Genomic DNA, 22,582 nt, shown 5'->3' with positions numbered 1-22,582 from the left:
CTCTTATCAGATCTGGCTTAGCCATCAAGCACCCATTGTTCCTCAGACTGATATGTTTAGAGAAACCAGTGTTTTTAAGCAATAACCTCTCTTGACCCCGGTATTTGAGACAGTTTATGTGAGACCCATTACATTCTCTTAAGATACCACATCTGTTGGCAATAACTTTTTAAAACAATATACATTGTATGCCAGTGACCATCATGATCTTCTCTGGCTTATTCCAACAGAAAGTTTGGCCTCTTAAAGGGAATGTGAATCTCCATTTTGGTTCTAATATTGTCAGACCTTAATGTGCAGATATACATATGCCCGACACTATAACGGAGTAAGAGAACGGAAAGGCTGAACGCTGATGTGAACGAAGCCTTAGTAATAATACACTAATAGGGGTTTGTCTGGCCTATCAGCTGACAACCCCAATGCACCTAACCTGTGTCCCACTAAAAAAACTAAAATAAAACTGTCACTGTCCGCAGTCCTGCCAGTGTCCCGTCCCTGTAGGACTAGGAAGTGACCTGGTCCTGTGACTGCTGTGGCCAATCGCAAGCATCAGCAGTTACCTCTACTTGGATGGTAAGTCACAGCAATGATTCATTGTTCAAGCAGATGTGATGGCTGAGGCAGCTGATTGTCCACAGGAATGAGGCAGCATCGCGGGCATGAAGGGACCACAAACGAGTGTTTTTTTTATTATTTTTTAAATGGGGCACAGATTAGGTGCATTGGAATTGGTGGCTCCAAGGCTGGACAACCCTTTTAAGGGTCCATTCACACGTCCGCAACTGTTTTGTGGTCCGCAAATTGCGGATCCACGAAACACGGACACTGGCTATGTGCGGTCCGCATTTTCTTGTCCGTGGCTGCGGACATTAATAGGACACGTTCTATTTTTTTGCGGGGCGGAGGAACGGAAGTGCGGATGTGGACAGCACGCTATGTGCTGTTCGCATCTTTTGCGGCCCCATTGAAAATAAATGGATCTGCCCCCGTTCTGCAAAATTGCGGAACGGGTGCGGACCCATTTTGCGGACGTGTGAATGGACCCTAAATGAGAGGCCATAAGGTACCTCTGACCTTGGGCCCCTGGGCAGAGACTTCTGTTCCTGCAAAACAGTAAAAACATTATATTTGTATATATTTTCCATGGAGTGAGTTATATATTTGTAATCTAACTTTCTGCTCTTTCTTTACAGGTTGCTAGGTCTAACTCAAACAATTATCACAACGGTCTCTTTACTTCCAGAAGAACTTACTGGTGAAATAATGTCTGTTTTGGCGTTCTCTTTGTCATACTGATTTTTTGTAATATTGTAACCAGTTAAATGTAAACTGAGTCTGCTTATTCTGTATGCCTATAGGACAGCTTTCCGGACTGATCTTCAATAAAAGATATGATTTTGTCGGCTTATGGTAAATCATCTTTCCAGCAGCGCGTACAATTGGGCTTTAGCCTCGTCCCCTGAAATAGGACAGGTGTTGGTAAGGCGACGTATATTTTTGTATATATGCTCCTCCCATTCCCTTGGTCTCTTGTGTAATAAAAAGATCACGACTGGTAGAAAGCTTTATTTCAGGGTGGGATTTTCTGTGTTGCTGGACTACAAGATGGTTTACGGTAAGTAGCAGCAGCAAATACTGTACAAGATCATATTAGGTAGGGTTAAAGGGGCATTCCCATCTCAGACACTGATGGCATATACCTCGATATGTCCCACCTCTGTGACCCACTACTATCTCCAGAACAGTACACCCACCCACCCCCCCCAAAGTGAAGGAAGAGCAGCTATGCAAGTGCGGACACTGTCCATTCACAGCTACGGAAGTCCCGAAAATAGTTGAACACACTTGCTCGGCTATTATTGTCCCATAGCAGTGAATGGAGAGCATGCCATGCGCATTGTGCTGTCCTTTGCTTCAGGGTCCTGTTCTGGAGATAGGAGAGGGTCTCAGAGGTGGGACCCACACCTATCTGATATTGATGGCATATCATAGGCAGGATCAAATCATTACCATCTGTTGTAGAGCAGTGTAGTGAGACCCTGCCGCTTCACCCCCCTAGGCAGCTCTGCAAGTAGCGGCAACCAGTCCTGCTCATATTCTAGGACAGGTATCTGGTGGCCATTTTAAATCATTCTTGTAGGACCTTTTTAGGAGGTTCTAAGGCTGTTGAGACGGTCTATTAAGCATCAAGACCAGACATTGGGACAGATTCATATTTCTGAGGTCTAAATTTCTGTGTTGCTTTCAGAAAACGAACAGGTGATTTGACAGACAAACCTGCTGATGCTTGGACCTTTAGGATATTAGGGCTAAAGCTTATATTAGATGCACAGGTCATCCAGGCAATCCCCTGCTCATCAGTGGAGGAGACTGCTGATATTACATGCAGCGATCTCCTCCAGATTATGGGGAGGAGTGATCGCTTATGCCATTGCTCATCCCCATACTGAGGCCTCATGAACACGGCCCGCAAAAAGGCGTCTCGACTAGTGATGAGCGAACTTCTGTTTTAAGTTCGGCGTCTAAAGCTCGGCTTCCGGTTAGCGGAGAATCCCGATATGGTTCCCGATATGGATTCCGACTTCCGTTGTGGTCCGTGGTAGCGGAATCAATAATGGCCGATTATTGATTCCGCTACCACGGACCACAACGGAAGTCGGAATCCATATCGGGATTCTCCGCTAACCGGAAGCCGAACTTTAGACGCCGAACTTAAAACAGAAGTTCGCTCATCACTAGTCTCGACAGAACCCCACAAAAGCACTACGGAATGCTTCCATGGGGTTTCTCTCCACGAACTTGTTCTATTTTTTTGCGGTGCGTACAGATCATGGACCCATTTAAGTTGAATGGGTCTGGATCCGTCGTGGCAGCCGCACGGATAGTGCCTGTGCATTGGGGACCATAAAATGCTGTCCCCAATGCACGGAACGGCCGTAGGCATGAGGCCTGAATCATTATTTGCTGGTAGCAGATCGTGATTAGACAGCACAATCTGCTGCCGACAAACAATGATTTTTAAATCTGCTGAAAGATTCCGATTGCCCGATGAACAAGCGTTTGCTCGTTCATCGGTGGCAGTATTACATTGCCAGATCATCGCTAGCGAGCGTTACTACGAACGCTTGTTAGCGATGATCTGCGCATCTAATATAAGCTTATGGCCCTGATCGTACAAAATCCAGGATGGAGGAAATGAAATTGTTGGTTTCTCCCCCAGCTGACATCTGGACCCCCAGCAGGTCTGGAAGAATTTGTTGTTTTCGAACGACAGAGAGTTTTTACTACGCACCTCGACAGACTTTTGTCTATCAGTAGACAAATCCACATCCAGGATGTCATATAAAGAGTTTTCAATTAGTGGTATTCCTGGGGGCCCTGTTCCAGTAGATGATGAGTCAATGGTCGTCTCCACCGTTGGCCCTGTCTCATCTGAAGGAATATTGAGAAGCTGATTCTTCTGAACCAGAATGTTGTGATGACTACTGCACAGACCTGGTCTGTTCTAATTTTTATCAGTATTTTTAGGATCATGGGTATCGGCAGAAACAACTATACCAGGGAAAATGTCTCATGATGGGAAAAAGTTGTCATACAGGTGTAGGAAACTTCATACACCCTTTGCGGTGGATATATACAACTGTAGTGTTGTCTGCATATATCCTATCCTGGTTTGAAAACTGTAGACGTTACGGGAGTAGGCTTTCTTGAGGTGTGACCAAGCCCCTTAGGCTCTTAATGACTCCATATGGGCTGCCCAGCCTAGGGGTGGATTGTCCATAGACCTTACAAGGAAATCTTCCGGTGGGCCGATGCTGGCTGGGTATATAATAAGCTATCAGTGGTAATTAACTCTGTGATGATTAACGTACCCAGCCAGCGCCATGCCCTCCTTAATTCAACTATGTCCCACATCTCACCTCCTAAGCCCCCTTATCTCCATATCTTAATCAGAGACAACTGGAAGAGGAGAGAAAATGGCCTCTATTGATGGCCAACTCAGAGGGACAGCTTTTGGAGTAATACATTGTATGGCACTGTGGTATTTTGCGCTATGGTATTAAGCTGACCCCACCCCCCCTACTTTTGTTGCCCTGCCTCCTGTCAATATAGACCCTCCTACAATATGGGGCCACTTTTAGGTATTTTTTCTAGGGCCACTTTAGGTTCCCAATCAGTACCTGGCCCAGCCCCAGGAGATGTTTATCCACTCTACCATCTTGAAGGACCTGCCATTGGTTGGAGTCTCCCACCACTTCAATGATGATCTGGTCTCCTGAGATAGGATCGTGGTCCTGTTGAGGGACATTAACCCTTGCTTCTCTCCAGAAACTAAACGGTAGGGCATAGAGAGAGACATGCACCCAGAGTCTGCAGGAGAGCACCCACCCCCATAATCGAAGCCACCTGAGAATGTGCCGGTTCAGTGATCTCTTGTGGGTACATGTTCAAAAATTTACTATAAGCGCTGTATAATAAGGGAGATAAGACGCGGCCCTGCTTCTAGCCTCCGGCCTCCTTAGTGGTGCACGGTGTGACCCTGCTTCTAGCCTCCGGCCTCCTTAGTGCTGCACGGTGTGACCCTGCTTCTAGCCCCCGGCCTCCTTAGTGCTGCACGGTGTGACCCTGCTTCTAGCCCCCGGCCTCCTTAGTGCTGCACGGTGTGACCCTGCTTCTAGCCCCCGGCCTCCTTAGTGCTGCACGGTGTGACCCTGCTTCTAGCCCCCGGCCTCCTTAGTGCTGCACGGTGTGGCCCTGCTTCTAGCCTCCGGCCTCCTTAGTACTGCACGGTGTGGCCCTGCTTCTAGCCTCCGGCCTCCTTAGTGCTGCACGGTGTGGCCCTGCTTCTAGCCTCCGGCCTCCTTAGTACTGCACGGTGTGGCCCTGCTTCTAGCCTCCGGCCTCCTTAGTGCTGCACGGTGTGGCCCTGCTTCTAGCCTCCGGCCTCCTTAGTGCTGCACGGTGTGGCCCTGCTTCTAGCCTCCGGCCTCCTTAGTGCTGCACGGTGTGGCCCTGCTTCTAGCCCCTGGCCTCCTTAGTGCTGCACGGTGTGACCCTGCTTCTAGCCCCCGGCCTCCTTTCTAGCCCCCGGCCACCTTAGTGCTGCACGGTGTGGCCCTGCTTCTAGCCCCCGGCCTCCTTAGTGCTGCACGGTGTGACCCTGCTTCTAGCCCCCGGCCTCCTTAGTGCTGCACGGTGTGGCCCTGCTTCTAGCCCCCGGCCTCCTTAGTGCTGCACGGTGTGACCCTGCTCCCGGGCTCCTTAGTGCTGCACGGTGTGACCCTGCTTCTAGCCTCCGGCCTCCTTAGTGCTGCACGGTGTGACCCTGCTTCTAGCCCCCGGGCTCCTTAGTGCTGCACGGTGTGACCCTGCTTCTAGCCCCCGGCCTCCTTAGTGCTGCACGGTGTGACCCTGCTTCTAGCCCCCTGCCTCCTTAGTGCTGCACGGTGTGGCCCTGCTTCTAGCCCCCGGCCTCCTTTCAAGCCCCCGGCCACCTTAGTGCTGCACGGTGTGACCATGCTTCTAGCCCCCGGCCTCCTTAGTGCTGCACGGTGTGACCCTGCTTCTAGCCCCCGGCCTCCTTAGTGCTGCACGGTGTGACCATGCTTCTAGCCTCCGGCCTCCTTAGTGCTGCACGGTGTGACCCTGCTTCTAGCCTCCGGCCTCCTTAGTGCTGCACGGTGTGACCCTGCTTCTAGCCCCCGGCCTCCTTAGTGCTGCACGGTGTGACCCTGCTTCTAGCCCCCGGCCACCTTAGTGCTGCACGGTGTGACCCTGCTTCTAGTCCCCGGCCTCCTTAGTGCTGCACGGTGTGGCCCTGCTTCTAGCCCCCGGCCACCTTAGTGCTGCACGGTGTGGCCCTGCTTCTAGCCCCCGGCCTCCTTAGTGCTGCACGGTGTGACCCTGCTTCTAGCCCCCGGCCACCTTAGTGCTGCACGGTGTGACCCTGCTTCTAGCCCCCGGCCTCCTTAGTGCTGCACGGTGTGACCCTGCTTCTAGCCCCCGGCCTCCTTAGTGCTGCACGGTGTGACCCTGCTTCTAGCCCCCGGCCTCCTTAGTGCTGCACGGTGTGGCCCTGCTTCTAGCCTCCGGCCACCTTAGTGCTGCACGGTGTGACCCTGCTTCTAGCCCCCGGCCTCCTTAGTGCTGCACGGTGTGACCCTGCTTCTAGCCTCCGGCCTCCTTTCTAGCCTCCGGCCTCCTCAGCGCTGCCATTGGCTGCTCGGCCGCTGGTCCAGCGTGCAGGAGGAAGCAGGAAGAATGAGAGGCGGCGCCCACCAATCACAGCCGCTCACACAGGGAGGCTCCGGGGAGCAGGGGGCGTGGCCTCGCGGTCCAGGCCGTCACCTCTCAGGACAGGTACCGGGGCGGGGGGAGGAGTCAGGGACGTGTTAGTAAACACAGCTCCGGGGGACGCCGCGCGTCTGGGGCAGAAGGGCAGCGCATGTCATGTCACCAGGTTATGTATGGGACAGCTCGGAATCCGCCATGTTGGTGTATGCTTGTTTGTGCTGCTTCTCCACCACAGGATATGTTATACTGGGGTCTGCCAGTCCCAGGGGGAGTCCCAGGGATCCTGGGAGTGTCTTCTCACTACTGAGGTGCACAGGGCTATGCTTCATGTGGGCAGAGAGGTGCCTGTACCTTCCATAACCAGCAGGTACAAGGTTGTGTTCACATCTGCCTTACAACACCATGATGGAAACCTGATGGACCACATTATAGTCAGTGGGGTCTGTTGGGTGGTCGTGGTCCTGGTATCCGCTGTGTGCTGGACAGGGGTGCACCTAACCTTTCTGCTGCCTGAGGCAAAAACTAAAACGGTCCCCCCCCCCCCCCCCATGCCAGCTTCTTAACCCCTAACCCCTTTGCCACAATGAAAGCCCTCTTTGCCCATGGCCCGCCTCTTGCCCCCACCTGGTGCTGCCTGAGGTGATCGCCCTCACTGGCGGTGTACCCCTGGTGTCGGATCCATACTTCTGTCATTGTTATTATTCTGCGCCTGGGATGGAAATGAACAGCAGAACTGTGAACAGATGCTACAATAGTAATAGTGAATTAAAGGGGTATTCCAGGATTTCAAAGGTCTCTCAGGATCCCCATCAATATCAGATCGACAGGGGTCCGACGCCCTGCACCCCCTCAAATGAGATTGTAAACCCTACTGGGGACAGGGAATAGTAACAATCTCCGTACAATGCTGCAGAATGTGTTGGTGCTATATAAGCAAAGTGTTACTTCACTTGCACTGGTTGAGTTATTCTGCATTATACAATATAAAAAAAAGTTTTTTCTTCCAATACGTTGCCTTAATCCTGAGGCGCAGCGAGTCCCGAATGTGAAGTGGGTCGTATTCACAAACAGTCAATATATTTCATTTGCGGTCCACTGAAATATATTCTGCATTATAGTCCAGAGCTGAATTTCAAATTCTGCAGGCCATGAGTTAATTTGAACGGCGCAGGGATGGATGCGGACAGCACACAGTGTGCTGTCTTCATCCGCATTTCCAGGGCACGGTGCGAGCCACAGCTCCGGAAGTTTGTACCGCTCTGGGTACAAAATTAAAGGAAATATCGTACCGCCAGGGAGGTTAATAGCTTCATGCGTTCCCCATGTAATAACGATTCTGGAGCATCTATTCTTCAGGCTCTATGTTGTGCCGTTCCTTTATTATTATTACTAGAAGTTATGAATTACCTGCTAGCAGTCTGCAGTAAGGGTACAGAGGGGAGGTAACCTGTTGCGGGGGGGTTTACCTGCACAGACTGAAAATGGCAGCACTGATTGGATAGAGAGAGTCTGTGCAGGTACACCCCCCCCAGCTGGTTACCACCCCTCTGTACCCTTACTGCAGACTGCTAGCATTTCATTCATAACTTCTAGTAGAAATAATAAAGTAATGGAACAACATAGAGACATAAGAATAGATGCTCCAGAATGGTTATTACATGGGGAATGCATGACGCCATTAAAACAGACAGGTCAGGAGCGGTGACAGGTCCTCTTTAAGTCTGGCATTTCTAACGCCAGTCTTACTAGCACTCCTCACTGGGGTACGATGCACCAGATTTAATTATAGGTAATAATTCAGTGACATCGCAGGGAGTTGTGTGTGCCAGAAAAGGAAATCTATACCAGCAATGATGTCAAGCTAAGAAGCTATTTATTGTGGCATCTCAGAGGTTAATTGTCCATGATCTCAGTTGTCGCCGATCATTGACAGCCAGCAGGTGTCAGCTGTATAACACAGCCATTACCTGCCAGCTATGGCATCAGCTCAACCCCTCAGCCGACATCATCATTAAACTCCTGACATCATGTTCAGCAGGAGACAGCGCTTTTCTTTAGGCTATGTTGACGTGTTCAGCAAAAATGCTGGTTGTCGGCCGGACAAAAACCATTGCACGCCACGTTTTATGTCTGGCCGAACCCCGGGATTTATTCAGGAAAGCGGCCGGATCACTGCAGGATCCCATTATAGTCAATAGGGATCCGGTGGTGAACTGTAGAATCCAGCAATGCCAGGTCTAGTGAAATGCGGCAGGCTGCCATCTGCCGGTTCCGCTGCCGCAGATGTGAACGTACCCTTCCACTGACACAGCGGTCATCGCTCTTTACGCTCTGGATGCACTTTCTTATCAGATATGAAGTATGAATATTATAAATTCGGATTTCTGTTCGTCGCTGTGTTGCATGGTCTTGGGGGAGGAGGTTGAAGTCCAGCCAAGGTGCACTGAGTCTGTACAAATGCCCTGCCATGCCCGTCTGCCTTCATGTGTAAGGGTAAGAAGGTCCTAAACTGTCTGTACAATTCCACAGGCTTTCTTACAAGACGGCAGTTGGAGAAGTATTGGCTACACCCTGAAGGCAAAATGCAGAAGAAATGATAGCTGTGTCTAATTCCTCAGCAGATCCGTGGCAAAAGTAAGACGTCAAACTACAAAGTATTCCGTTTATTATGTAATATTAATGCCTGTAATGCTGAGGGCACCATAACGAGTATCAAAAGTATCTACACAGAGGAGCTTGTGTCAACAAAGAAATGCCATATTTAAATGGTCGCTGTATTATCTTACAACTTCTACTTGTCTGAAGCCAATGTCCTCAATGGCAAGAATGTAAAGCAACAGAAATGCTGTCTTCCTCCTCTAAAAACACCCTAAGTTGCTATCCACTGCTGGTTGTTAAAGGGGTTGTATGGTTTCCGATATTGATGACTTATCCTCAGGATAGGTCATCAGTATCAGATCAGTGGGGGTCCGACTCCCAGCACCCCTGCCGATCAGCTGACATCACAGTGACGAGCAGTGTAATTAAATCTCCACCGTCCCATTCACTTCAATGGGACGGGGTGTAACTACATCTTCTTCCCGTTCAAGTGAATGGATGGAGGCGCTGTAATTACACTGCTTGCTGCAGAAATGCTGACAGTGGGCAGGTAAACAGTGAAGAAAACGCAGCGGGAGACAACCCCTTTAACCCCTTAGGGACACAGCCTTTTTACACCTTAGGTCCAGGCCATTTTTTGCAAATCTGACCAGTGTCACTTTAAGTGATGATAACTTTAAAACGCTTTGACTTATCCAGGCCATTCTGAGATTGTTTTTTCGTCACATATTGTACTTCATGACACTGGTAAAATAAAGTTAAAAAAAATATTTTTTTTTGCATAAAAAAATGTCAAATTTACCAAAAATTGGGAAAAATTTGCAAATTTCAAAGTTTCAGTTTCTCTACTTCTGTAATACATAGTAATACCCCTAAAAATTGTGATGAATTTACATTCCCCATATGTCTACTTCATGTTTGAATTATTTTGGGAATGATATTTTATTTTTTGGGGATGTTACAAGGCTTAGAAGTTTAGAAGCAAATCTTGAAATTTTTCAGAAATTTACAAAAACCAAATTTTTAGGGACCACTACAGCTCTGAAGTCACTTTGCGAGGCTTACATAATAGAAACCACCCAAAAATGACCCCATTCTATAAACTACACCCCTCAAGGTATTCAAAACTGATTTTACAAACTTTGTTAACCCTTTAGGTGTTGCACAAGAGTTATTGGCAAATGGGGATGAAATTTGAGAATTTCATTTTATTGCCTAATTTTCCATTTTAACCAATTTTTTCTACTAACAAAGCAAGGGTTAACAGCCAAACAAGACTGTATCTTTATTGCCCTGACTCTGCCGTTTACAGAAACACCCCAAATGTGGCCGTAAACTACTGTACGGCCACACAGCGGGGCGTAGAGTGAAAGGTGCGCCGTTTGGTTTTTGGAAGGCAGGTTTTGCTGGACTGGTTTTTTGACACCATGTCCCATTTGAAGCCCCCTGATGCACCCCTAGAGTAGAAACTCCATAAAAGTGACCCCATCTAAGAAACTACACCCCTCAAGGTATTCAAAATTGATTTTACAAACTTTGTTAACCCTTTAGGTGTTGCACAAGAGTTATTGGCATATTGGGATGAAATTTGAGAATTTAATTTTTTTGCCTAATTTTCCATTTTAACCCATTTTTTCCACTAACAAAGCAAGGGTTAACAGCCAAACAAGACTGTATCTTTATTGCCCTGACTCTGCCGTTTACAGAAACACCCCAAATGTGGCCGTAAACTACTGTACGGCCACACAGCGGGGCGTAGAGTGAAAGGTGCGCCGTTTGGTTTTTGGAAGGCATGTTTTGCTGGACTGGTTTTTTGACACCATGTCCCATTTGAAGCCCCCCTGATGCACCCCTAGAGTAGAAACTCCATAAAAGTGACCCCATCTAAGAAACTACACCCCTCAAGGTATACAAAACTGATTTTACAAACTTTGTTAACCCTTTAGGTGTTGCACAAGATTTAATGGAAAATAGAGATACAATTTCAAAATTTAACTTTTTTGGCAGATTTTCCATTTTAATATTTTTTTTCCAGTTACAAAGCAAGGGTTAACAGCCAAACAAAACTCATTATTTATGGCCCTGATTCTGTAGTTTACAGAAAAACCTCATATGTGGTCATAAACTGCTGTACGGGCACACAGCAGGGCGCAGAAGGAAAGGAATGCCATACGGTTTTTGGAAGGCAGATTTTGCTGAACTGGTTTTTTTGACACCATGTCCCTTTTGAAGCCCCCTGATGCACCCCTAGAGTAGAAACTCCATAAAAGTGACCCCATCTAAGAAACTACACCCCTCAAGGTATACAAAACTGATTTTACAAACTTTGTTAACCCTTTAGGTGTTGCACAAGATTTAATGGAAAATAGAGATACAATTTCAAAATTTCGCTTTTTTGGCAGATTTTCCATTTTAATATTTTTTTTCCAGTTACAAAGCAAGGGTTAACAGCCAAACAAAACTCAATATTTATGGCCCTGATTCTGTAGTTTACAGAAACACCTCATATGTGGTCGTAAACCGCTGTACGGTCACACGGCAGGGCGCAGAAGGAAAGGAATGCCATACGGTTTTTGGAAGGCAGATTTTGCTGGACTGGTTTTTTTTGACACCATGTCCCATTTGAAGCCCCCTGATGCACCCCTAGAGTAGAAACTCCCAAAAAGTGACCCCGTTTTAGAAACTACGGGATAGGGTGGCAGTTTTGTTGGTACAAGTTTAGGGTACATATGATTTTTGGTTGCTCTATATTACACTTTTTGTGCGGCAAGGTAACAAGAAATTGCTTTTTTGGCATCGTTTTTTTTTTGTTATTTACACCATTCATCTGACAGGTTAGATCATGTGGTAATTTTATAGAGCAGGTTGTCACGGACGCGGCGATACCTAATATGTATACAATTTTTTTTATTTATGTACGTTTTACACAATAATTTCATTTTTAAAACAAAAAAAATGTTTTAGTGTCTCCATAGTCTAAGAGCCATAGTTTTTTCAATTTTTGGGCGATTATCTTAAGTAGGGTCTCATTTTTTGTGGGATGAGATGACGGTTTGATTGGCACTATTTTGGGGTGCACATGACTTTTTGATTGCTTGCTATTACACTTTTTGTGACGGAAGATGACAAAAAATGGCTTTTTTACACCGTTTTTATTTTTATTTTTTTACGGTGGTCATCTGAGGGGTTAGGTCATGTGATATTTTTATAGAGTCGGTCAATACGGACGCGGCGATACCTAATATGTATACTTTTTTTTATTTATGTAAGTTTTACACAATGATTTCATTTTTGAAACAAAAGAAATCATGTTTTAGTGTTTCCATAGTCTAAGAGCCATAACTTTTTCAGTTTTTGGGCGATTATCTTGGGTAGGGTATGATTTTTGCGGGATGAGATAACGGTTTGATTGTTACAATTTTGGCGTAGATGCGACTTTTTTGATCACTTTTATTACCTTTTTTGGGAAGTAAGGTGGGCAAAATTCCAATTTCATCATAGTTTTTATTTTTTTATTTTTATGGCGTTCACCGTTCGGGTAAAGTAACATTACCGTTTTATAGATCAGGTCGTTACGGACGCGGCGATACCAAACATGTGTAGGGAATTTTATTTTTTTCATTTTTAATCAGTGATAAATGTGTTTTTGATTTTTACTTTATTTTCACTTTTTTCACTTTTTTTTTTGACCCAGACCCACTTGGTTCTTGAAGATCCAGTGGGTCTGATGTCTGCATAATACAGTACAGTACAATATATATAGTACTGTACTGTATTTTACTTACACTTTGTCTGAACAGATCTATGCTTTCAGCACAGATCTGTTCAGAACCATGGACAGCAGGACGCCTGAGAAGGCGTCCTGTTGCCATGGGAACCTTCCCCGTCTGCTCAGTAGTGGTCAGAACTGCGCAGACGGGGAAGGGTAAGGACGGGGCTTGGGGGGCTGCCTGGAAGCTCTCTCCCTCTCCATTCGGGGGACTGCAAAGGCACAGCAGCCCCCCGATGGGAGAGGGAGGGAGCTCCCTGAGCTGTTAACCTTTTCCATACAGCGGTCCGTACGGACCGCTGTATGGAAAGGGTTAAACGGCTGACATCGCATCACCGATGTCAGCCGTTTATACCAGGGTGCCAGCAATGTGCTGGCACCCTGGTATACCCACTAGACGCCAACGATTACGCAATGGGAGGCGGGCGGGGGATCGCGATCCCGCCTACCGCACCGCCCGCCTCCCGCACCGCCCGCAACCCTCCCCCTGCACCTCCCACCGTGCTCAAATAACTCAGGGGTGCAGGGGGGAGGGATACTGGAAACAATTTTTAATCCTAAAGTTTCTGATCCCCGCGGTCAGGGACCGCGGGGATCAGAAACTGCAGAAATCGCAGCAAACCGCAGGTCTGAATTGACCTGCGGTTTGCCGCGATCGCCAACATGGGGGGGTCACGGGACCCCCCGCGCATTTAGCCTAGGTGCCTGCTCAATGATTTGAGCAGGCACCGGGTTCCGATCACTGCCAGCCGCACGGCAGTGATCGAAAATGCACAGGGCGTACATGTACGCCCTGTGTCCTTAAGTACCAGGGCACAAGGGCGTACCTGTACGCCCTGTGTCCTTAAGGGGTTAAAGGGAGTCTTTCACCTAAAGTCACCATTATAGAACACTAACATCAGGATCTCCATTACATTCCTTGTATTAGAATGCTACCTTCCATAGTGCTGTCCATCGACGATTTTCTCAGAAAAACACTTTTATTCAATATGTTAATTAGGTTCTGAAGGTGCCCAGGGGCGGCGTTCATGCGGCCATTGCCCAGGCCCCTCGGCGCTTTTCATACAAAACCCCTCCCATTTCACCGCTCTGGCCCGCCCTAGGTTTTTCTGATTACGTCCTCCTCTTAGTGAGAAATCCAGCGCCAGCGCCGTTCAACAGATTCGCCTCGCCACATACAGGCATGACAGAGGAGGGCTTATGTCGTAGGGCATGAATCTGATTGGACAGTAAGCACTGGACTAGAAGTCTAAGCATGTCTTCAAGGGGTTTTAAAGGGAACCTGCCAGCAGTGTTTCTGACGATAATTTTCTTCCTGAAGGCAGATGTGGCTAAAGCTGTCGGCGCTTCTCTAGACATGCTTGAAGTCAAGGGGGCAGCGGCCTCCTTGCTTCAAGTCAAGATAACCACGCCCCCTTCCCTGCCCCTTCGCTGTGACTGACAGCTGGCAGTTTGGCTGGCTTTGCGGAACTCTCTGCATAAGCGCTGTCAGTCACAGGGAAGGGGCCGTGGTTACTGTGACTTGAAGCAAGCATGTCTAGAGAAGCGTCTCGTCAGGGGATAAAGGAACGTTTTCAGAGCTTTTGCCGCATCTGCCTTCAGGAACAAAACAATCGTCAGAAACACACTGCTCACTACTCTCAGGTACTGCTGGCGGCTTCAGATGGTTTTTGAAGGTGACAGGTTCCCTTTAAGGGAGTTTAATAATGATGACCTGTCCTTAGAATAGGTCATCAATATATGATTGATGGGGGGCTGACTCCTGGCACCCCACCAATCAGCTGTTTGAATCGGCTGCGGTGCTTCAGTGAGTGCTTCATCTTCTTCCTAGGCCAGTGATGTCACGTTCATCGGTCATATAACTAGTGATGAGTGGCAGGGGCAATATTCGAATTCGCAAATATTTGGGCGAATATTCGCCATATATTCGAGAATTCGCGAATTCATGTTCTCCAGGCATTATTTTCTTGATTGCGAAAATTCGCATAAAATTCGCATAAAAATTTTTTCCGCATAAAAATTCGCATGAACTGGTATTTTCACAAAAATCGAATATTCGCAATTACGAATTTATTTTGCGAAATTCGAAATATTCGCGAATTCTCGAAGTGCCGATATTCGCGATTAAAATTCGCAATTCGAATATTAGTGATCAACACTACATATGACCTAGGCGCAGCTCAGTCCTATTCAAGTGAATGAGCCCGGGCTGCAATACCAAGCACAGCCTCTATACAATGAACAGAGAGAGCTGTGCTTGGTATGCTGTGAGGAGGCCACGGTGCCCACAGTTAGCACTATGGGTGGACAGGCCATAGACCCTACATTAAAATTTCCTGGTGGGCTGATGCCCAGTGGGCCTCCCAAGCCCTCCTCTTGGCGGCCAGCCAGGTGCATAAAGATTTGATGCTCTCAGCATTAATAATGTAGGCAGTATTTTGTGCTGCACTGTGGTATTTGGTTCAGCCTGGGTGGTATTTTTATTCTGCTGTTCCCACTTACTTCTGTTGCATCGCCTTTTGTCAATTTGGACCCGCTTACTAGATGGGGCAACTTTCAGTTTTTTTTCCAGGGCCACTTTAAATTCCCATTCCGCCCCTGGTTAGTAAACCAGTTTTCCGGTGTAGAAAATGTACAAATTTAGGTGCATATGCCCGTTTGCACCAATGTTTTGAAATTTGTACACCACCGTCAGCCCTTTTGAAAAGTGGTATAAAAGTGGACACTGTAGGCTAATTATTTTCTAGTCAGAATTATCATTGCAAAAAAAAAAAAGGCACAATAGCTCACTAGTAAAGCGGGAGGGTAGGAAAGTGGAGGGGCAGTATTGACAGTTTTAAAATCCCCCGCATTTATCAAACATCATGTGACTTTTTATAAATCTTCCTTCCACAAACTCAAATCAAAAGCAACTTTAAATAGTTCCATCTTAAAGTCTATGTACACCTACGGAGGTAATGCATTTTACTAATTTTGCGCTAAAAATCATTTTTTTCAATTGGTCTTTATTAAAAATATTGAGCCGTTCTGTCACAAAGGTTAAGGCCCCTTTCTGACGAGTGAGTGTCTCGCTGGAAACTCGCAGCAATGCCGGGGTAACATGGCATTATATTGATTTATGATGCTATGTAACCCATAGAGGTCTGAAATGTATTAGATAACAGTGACCGCATTATGTCAGTGTTATCCAATACATTCCAGAACTGTAAGGGTTACATAGCATCATAAATCAATATAATGCCATACGACCCCGGCAGCACTGGGAGGTCAGGCTGGGTACCTTGCTGCGAGACACTCACTCGTCAGAAAGGGGCCTTAACTGTTTGTCTAGCTGTGTGAATAGTACTTTCTACTTTCACGTTGTGCCGGTCATCTAATAACCCTTATCTGTAAATTACTAAGTGGTCATAAATACATATTTAAGCCACATTCTTATCAGTAAGATAAGATCTGAGCTATAATAAGTGTTTATGATGTCAGCGAGCACACATAGGGAGTCCGTCATATTAGCTGGCTAATGGAAGAGAGAAAATTCAGATCCCTGTGTTAGAGCATCTCAGCTCTGTACAAAAGGGTTCCATATTTGTACTAAAGACCAATTTAAAATATTATTTTTAGCTCAAAATGAGTACAATGCAATAATAAAAAAAGCCCCCAAAGGTGTACATAGCCTTTAATTGCTGCAATCATAAAAAAAAATGCATCAGATTTTAATTTAATACTGTTAGGTATTAATACCTATAGGGACTAGACTCATTTTTTCTGATACAGAGCTCCAAATCTCCAGCATATACCTGGAGTAAAAGTTTTTTATTGGTACCCCCCACAAATCATCTGATTGGCGTTATCATGATGCTCCAGTGAGCACCACTTTATTGTCTTCCAGGCACAGCTCTACCTCTGCCTGATATTGCACCTCAGTCCCATTAAGTTGAATGCTGTTGAGCAGCAATGAGCTGTAATACTAATAACACACCAAATATATGGAGCTGTGCCTGGTAGGCAACGAAGGGGTGTTTGTTGGAGCGCCATGGCTTCTTCAGCCAGCATATATTGGGGGTGCTGAGAATCGAACCCCATCTGATATTGAAGGCCTATCCAAAGTCCTCAAAAAAAAAACTTTAAAAGGCAGATTTGTACCTATGAAACTGACTGTGGCATGTGCTGAAGGCATCTATTTTGGTCCCATGTGTGCCCGCATTGCTGAGAAAAAGGTTATATATATATATATATATATATATATATATAAATGAGCCTCTAGGAGCAACGGGGTGTTGCAGTTACTCCTAGAGGCTCTTCTCTCTCTGCAACTGCCACATCCTCTTCACTTTGATTGACAGGGCATGGAGGTGTAAACGTCATCACATCTGCATGGACCTGTCAATCAAAGTGAAGAGGGCGTGGCAGTTACATTATATGCATTCTTCTTATATGTATACAGTACAGACCAAAAGTTTGGACACACCTTCTCATTCCAAAAGTTTTCTTTATTTTCATGACTATGAAAATTGTAGATTCACACCGAAGGCATCAAAACTATGAAGTAACACATGTGGAATCATATACATAACAAAAGTGTGAAACAACTGAAAATATGTCATATTCTAGGTTCTTCAAAGTAGCCACCTTTTGCTTTGATTACTGCTTTGCACACTCTTGGCATTCTCTTGATGAGCTTCAAGAGGTAGTCACCTGAAATGATCTTCCAACAGTCTTGAAGGAGTTCCCAGAGATGCTTAGCACTTGTTGGCCCTTTTGCCTTCACTCTGCGGTCCAGATCACCCCAAACCATCTCGATTGGGTTCAGGTCCGGTGACTGTGGAGGCCAGGTCATCTGGCGCACCACCCCATCACTCTCCTTCATGGTCAAATAGCCCTTACACAGCCTGGAGGTATGTTTGGGGTCATTGTCCTGTTGAAAAATAAATGATGGGAAGGTGTGAATGAGAAGGTGTGGGCAAACTTTTGGTCTGTACTGTATATTTTATATGATGTATAATATACAGTACAGACCAAAAGTTTGGACACACCTTCTCATTCAAAGAGTTTTCTTTATTTTCATGACTATGAAAATTGTAGATTCACTCTGAAGGCATCAAAACTATGAATTAACACATGTGGAATTATATACATAACAAAAAAAGTGTGAAACAACTGAAAATATGTCATATTCTAGGTTCTTCAAAGTAGCCACCTTTTGCTTTGATTACTGCTTTGCACACTCTTGGCATTCTCTTGATGAGCTTCAAGAGGTAGTCACCTGAAATGGTTTTCACTTCACAGGTGTGCCCTGTCAGGTTTAATAAGTGGGATTTCTTGCCTTATAAATGGGGTTGGGACCATCAGTTGCGTTGTGGAGAAGTCAGGTGGATACACAGCTGATAGTCCTACTGAATAGACTGTTAGAATTTGTATTATGGCAAGAAAAAAGCAGCTAAGTAAAGAAAAGCGAGTGGCCATCATTACTTTAAGAAATGAAGGTCAGTCAGTCCGAAAAATTGGGAAAACTTTGAAAGTGTCCCCAAGTGCAGTCACAAAAACCATCAAGCGCTACAAAGAAACTGGCTCACATGCGGACCGCCCCAGGAAAGGAAGACCAAGAGTCACCTCTGCTGCGGAGGATAAGTTCATCCGAGTCACCAGCCTCAGAAATCGCAGGTTAACAGAAGCTCAGATTAGAGTCCAGGTCAATGCCACACAGAGTTCTAGCAGCAGACACATCTCTAGATCTCTAGAACAACTGTTAAGAGGAGACTGTGTGAATCAGGCCTTCATGGTAGAATATCTGCTAGGAAACCACTGCTAAGGACAGGCAACAAGCAGAAGAGACTTGTTTGAGCTAAAGAACACAAGGAATGGACATTAGACCAGTGGAAATCTGTGCTTTGGTCTGATGAGTCCAAATTTGAGATCTTTGGTTCCAACCACCTTGTCTTTGTGCGACACAGAAAAGGTGAATGGATGGACTCTACATGCCTGGTTCCCACCGTGAAGCATGGAGGAGGAGGTGTGATGGTGTGGGGGTGCTTTGCTGGTGACACTGTTGGGGATTTATTCAAAATTGAAGGCATACTGAACCAGCATGGCTACCACAGAATCTTGCAGCGGCATGCTATTCCATCCGGTTTGCGTTTAGTTGGACCATCATTTAAGCATCTCTGGGAACTCCTTCAAGACTGTTGGAAGACCATTTCAGGTGACTACCTCTTGAAGCTCATCAAGAGAATGCCAAGAGTGTGCAAAGCAGTAATCAAAGCAAAAGGTGGCTACTTTAAAGAAACTAGAATATGACATATTTTCAGTTGTTTCACACTTTTTTGTTATGTATATAATTCCACATGTGTTAATTTATAGTTTTGATGCCTTCAGTGTGAATCTACAATTTTCATAGTCATGAAAATAAAGAAAACTCTTTGAATGAGAAGGTGTGTCCAAACTTTTGGTCTGTAATGTATATGTATATATTATATGTATCCATGATGTATTCATTCCTCCTAGTCTGGCAAGTGTGTTATCGATTATGGGAACCAGGGCTAGAGATGTAATTGCACATGTATTTCAGTACACTGAGGCCACGCTCTGCACTGGCTGATAGGCCATGAAAGTTGACAGTACCCCTTTTTGCTATCATTGGAAAATGTAGTGGTTTGATGCTAACCATGCATTAAAGGAGCTGTCCTATCAGATGTCATAGAGGGGCCCCCATCTTCATGGACTTCCTCTATGAATCGGAACCGATTGGTGCTGCAAAGGGCAGCCGCTGCTCTAGAAAACTCAACGTTATCATGTGTTATATGGTCACTACATATTGCCATATTTGCAAGTGTTTTCTGTGAAATAATTGATATTACAATTCATATTTTATTGATACTACAGGGAGAATGCCAACAGCAATTCCCTTGCCAGCATAAGCAATGGAAGCTTGGACCGCTCAATGACAATGGTAGGACTTGGTATAGTCTTGTTTAGTACTGTAAGGGTTACTTCACTTCTGGTAATTAACTGTAGGAAATTGGAATCTTCTGTCAGCAGATTTGTAGCTATGAAACTGGCTGACCTGTTACATGTGCGCTTGGCAGCTGAAGGCATCTGTGTTGGTCCTATGTCCATATGTGTCCGCATTGCTGAGAAAAATGATGTTTTAATATATGCAAATGAGCCTCTAGGAGCAACTGGGGCGTTACTGTTACACCTAGAGGCTCCGCTTTCTCTACAACTGCAGCAACATCTGCACTTTGATTGACAGGACCAGGAGGTGTAAATGTCATCATGTGTTTGGCCACCTTTACCCTTACCAGCTCTTTAGTATGTTTGGTTTTTCTGTGTGAGAAATTAGGAATAAATGACTATTTGAAAGAATATTTAATATTTAATTATTATTGCTATTAAAGGGCTTGTCTCACAGACAATGGGGACTTATTGCTAGGGTATGCCCCCACTGTCTTAAAGGGACCACTGGGACCCGTACCTATATCGAGAACAGAGCCCCGAAAGTGTTGGAGGACGCACTGAGCATGCGCAGCCGCCTTCCATTCATTTTCTATGGGGCCGCTGAAAATCGGGCCCAAAGAAGTGAATGGGAGCGGTGGCCGGTCATGCACGGTGTGCTCCTGTTCACTTCTATGGGCAGAGCGCTTGGTGGTGGTCGGACTGGAGTCCTCCAGCCACCACCTCGCGGGGCTCCATTCCCGATATAAGTGCTGGTCCTAGTGGTGGGACTAGCACCTATAAGACAATGGTTGTCTATAAGACACCTATAAGACAAGGGGGTTGTCTCATTACAGACAATGGGGGCATATTGCTAGGATATGTCCCAATTGTCTGTGATGAAATAACCCCTTTAAGTGTTATTTGGTTGTCATACTGAAATATTAGTTTTTTTGGGAAGTTTTGTTGAGGTAAAATGTATCCATGAACCCTGTCTCCTATGGAAATAACAGTTCAAAACTTGCAATTCCGTGTGTTGCATCAGTCATACGGAGGGCGGTCATGTGTAAATTCTTGTATTTCTATTATCTACATAGACTAGACAGCAGGGGGAGTTTTACTTACGCTTTATCTCTAAGGCTATGATTATATGATATTATTACTTTTTCTGTCTTTTGTTTTTTGTCATTGACACTAAGATAGGCCATCTCACTGATTCATTAACACAGCTGACCTGGTGAGAAAAATTTCTCAGGAATGTGAATGATCTTCATGGCTTGGGGTTGGTACTTCAGAGAGATGTACAGCAGAGTCTAAGGCTTATTTCACACAAGCAGATTTTCTGTCTGGATGTGGCCCGATATTACATTGCTTAGCATCTGGACTGAACACTGAACCATTCCTTTCAATGAGTACATGCACATTAGCATTGTTTTCTACTGATCATCTGTCCGTTCAGGAAACATTTCCGCATGGTCTATCTACTTCTGTATTTCACATAGAACTGGTCTATTCAAGTCAGTGGGTCAGTGAAAAAAAACTGACAGCAGACGAATGGCATCCTGATGCAGTCCATTTTTGGCCTCATGCACACGACCATTGTTGTGGTCCGCATCCAAGCCCAATTTTTCTTTGCTCGGGTGCGGACCGATTCACTTCAATGGGGCCACAAAAGATGCGGACAGCACTCCGTGTGCTGTCCGCATCCGTTGCTCTGTTCCGTGGCCCCGCAAAAAATATATAGAATGTACTATTCTTGTCCGTTTTGCTGACAAGAATAGCCATTTCTACAATGGGCCGTCCATTCCGTTCCGCAAATTGCGGCCTTTCACTGATGGTTGCAAGGAGATGCTGTATTAGTCTTCAGTTTTTCTTCATGCGTGTGAAAAACGAATGTAAAAGACACCCCGAATGCAATCGCAGACAAAACTGATTCAACTTGCATATAAAACCATCAGTCTTTTACTGAACAGACCCTGACACATTCCATATCGCTCGTGTGATAGAGGCCTAAGGCCCCCGTGTGCTTCCCGTCGCTGTATTGGGGACCTCATTTGCGGATCCGCAATACACAGGTGCCGTTCTGTGGGCATTCCACATCACGGATGCGGACCCATTCACTTGAATGGGTCCGCAAATCCGGAGATGCGAAATGGTGCGGAACGGAAGCACGGAACGGAACCCTACGGAAGAAATAAGGAGTGCTTCCGTGGGGTTTCGTCCCGTACTTCATTAAAGTGAATGGGTCCGCGATCTGCTGCGGCTGCCCCACGGACTGTGTTTGTGCATTGTGGCCCGCAGCACGACCACAGGGTGCACACGTTCGTGTGCACGGGGCTTAATAGTGTAACTTGTGACAGATTAGGGGAGATATGTCAAGACCGGTGCATCCATATGCAAGTCTTGATCTCTCTGCACTGGCATGATAGGTCACTTCGGAAAAGTGGCAAGAAGCCTAAAAAGTTGCAAATTATGGCTCACATATGGTGTACACCATAATGTACCACTTTTTTATGACACAATAGTGGCATAATTAGCTTAAAAGGCTATGTATAGCTTTGGAGGCAATATTTTTATGATTGCATGTTAGTCGTTCTTGGCTAAAATTCATCTGTTCAGTAGGCTTTTATTAAAAATATTGAGCCATTCTGTCACAAATGGTTAACTGTTTTTCTAGCTGTGTGACTGATACTTTCACTTTGTCTCCAGGCATCTAATAAACTTTATATCTAAATTAGTAAGAGGTCATAAACACTTATTTAAGCAACATTCTTATCAGTAAGATAAGATCTGAACTATAATGAGTGTTTAGGAGGTCAGCGAGCAGAGATAAGGAGTCCGTCAACTCCTGGTCTGACGGAAAAGACAGAAAATCCAAAGGGTGCTACTAGAGCATCTTAGCTATGTACAGAAAAAAGACGCCATATTTTTAAGAAAGACCAATTAAAAAAATTATTTTTAGCTCATACTGAGTACGTTGCAATAATTAAA

At 45.7% G+C, this 22,582-nt stretch overlaps 1 protein-coding gene across 5 annotated transcripts in view; it reads left to right on the top strand.

The window, feature by feature from the left end:
- Window positions 1–6,296: 6,296 nt before the first annotated feature.
- LOC122930933 (cohesin subunit SA-2-like) overlaps window positions 6,297–22,582 on the top strand; it is a 105,279-nt gene continuing 88,993 nt past the window's right edge. For 3 of the 5 annotated variants that reach the window (XR_006388191.1, XM_044284659.1, XM_044284655.1), the window contains exons 1-3: window positions 6,374–6,463; window positions 8,827–8,931; window positions 19,541–19,607. Coding sequence is in view for 4 of the 5 variants with exons in the window: in XM_044284659.1 (XP_044140594.1) it covers window positions 8,891–8,931; window positions 19,541–19,607 (108 nt within the window). In the remaining variant the exon portion in view is untranslated. The other 2 variants (XM_044284657.1, XM_044284658.1) reach the window with 2 other exon arrangements.

The sequence above is a fragment of the Bufo gargarizans genome, chromosome 3 (genome assembly GCF_014858855.1).
Source record: "Bufo gargarizans isolate SCDJY-AF-19 chromosome 3, ASM1485885v1, whole genome shotgun sequence".
NCBI lineage: Eukaryota > Metazoa > Chordata > Amphibia > Anura > Bufonidae > Bufo > Bufo gargarizans.
The sequence above is the reverse complement of the archived record's forward strand: the minus strand, read 5'-3'. Positions and strand labels throughout refer to the sequence as shown.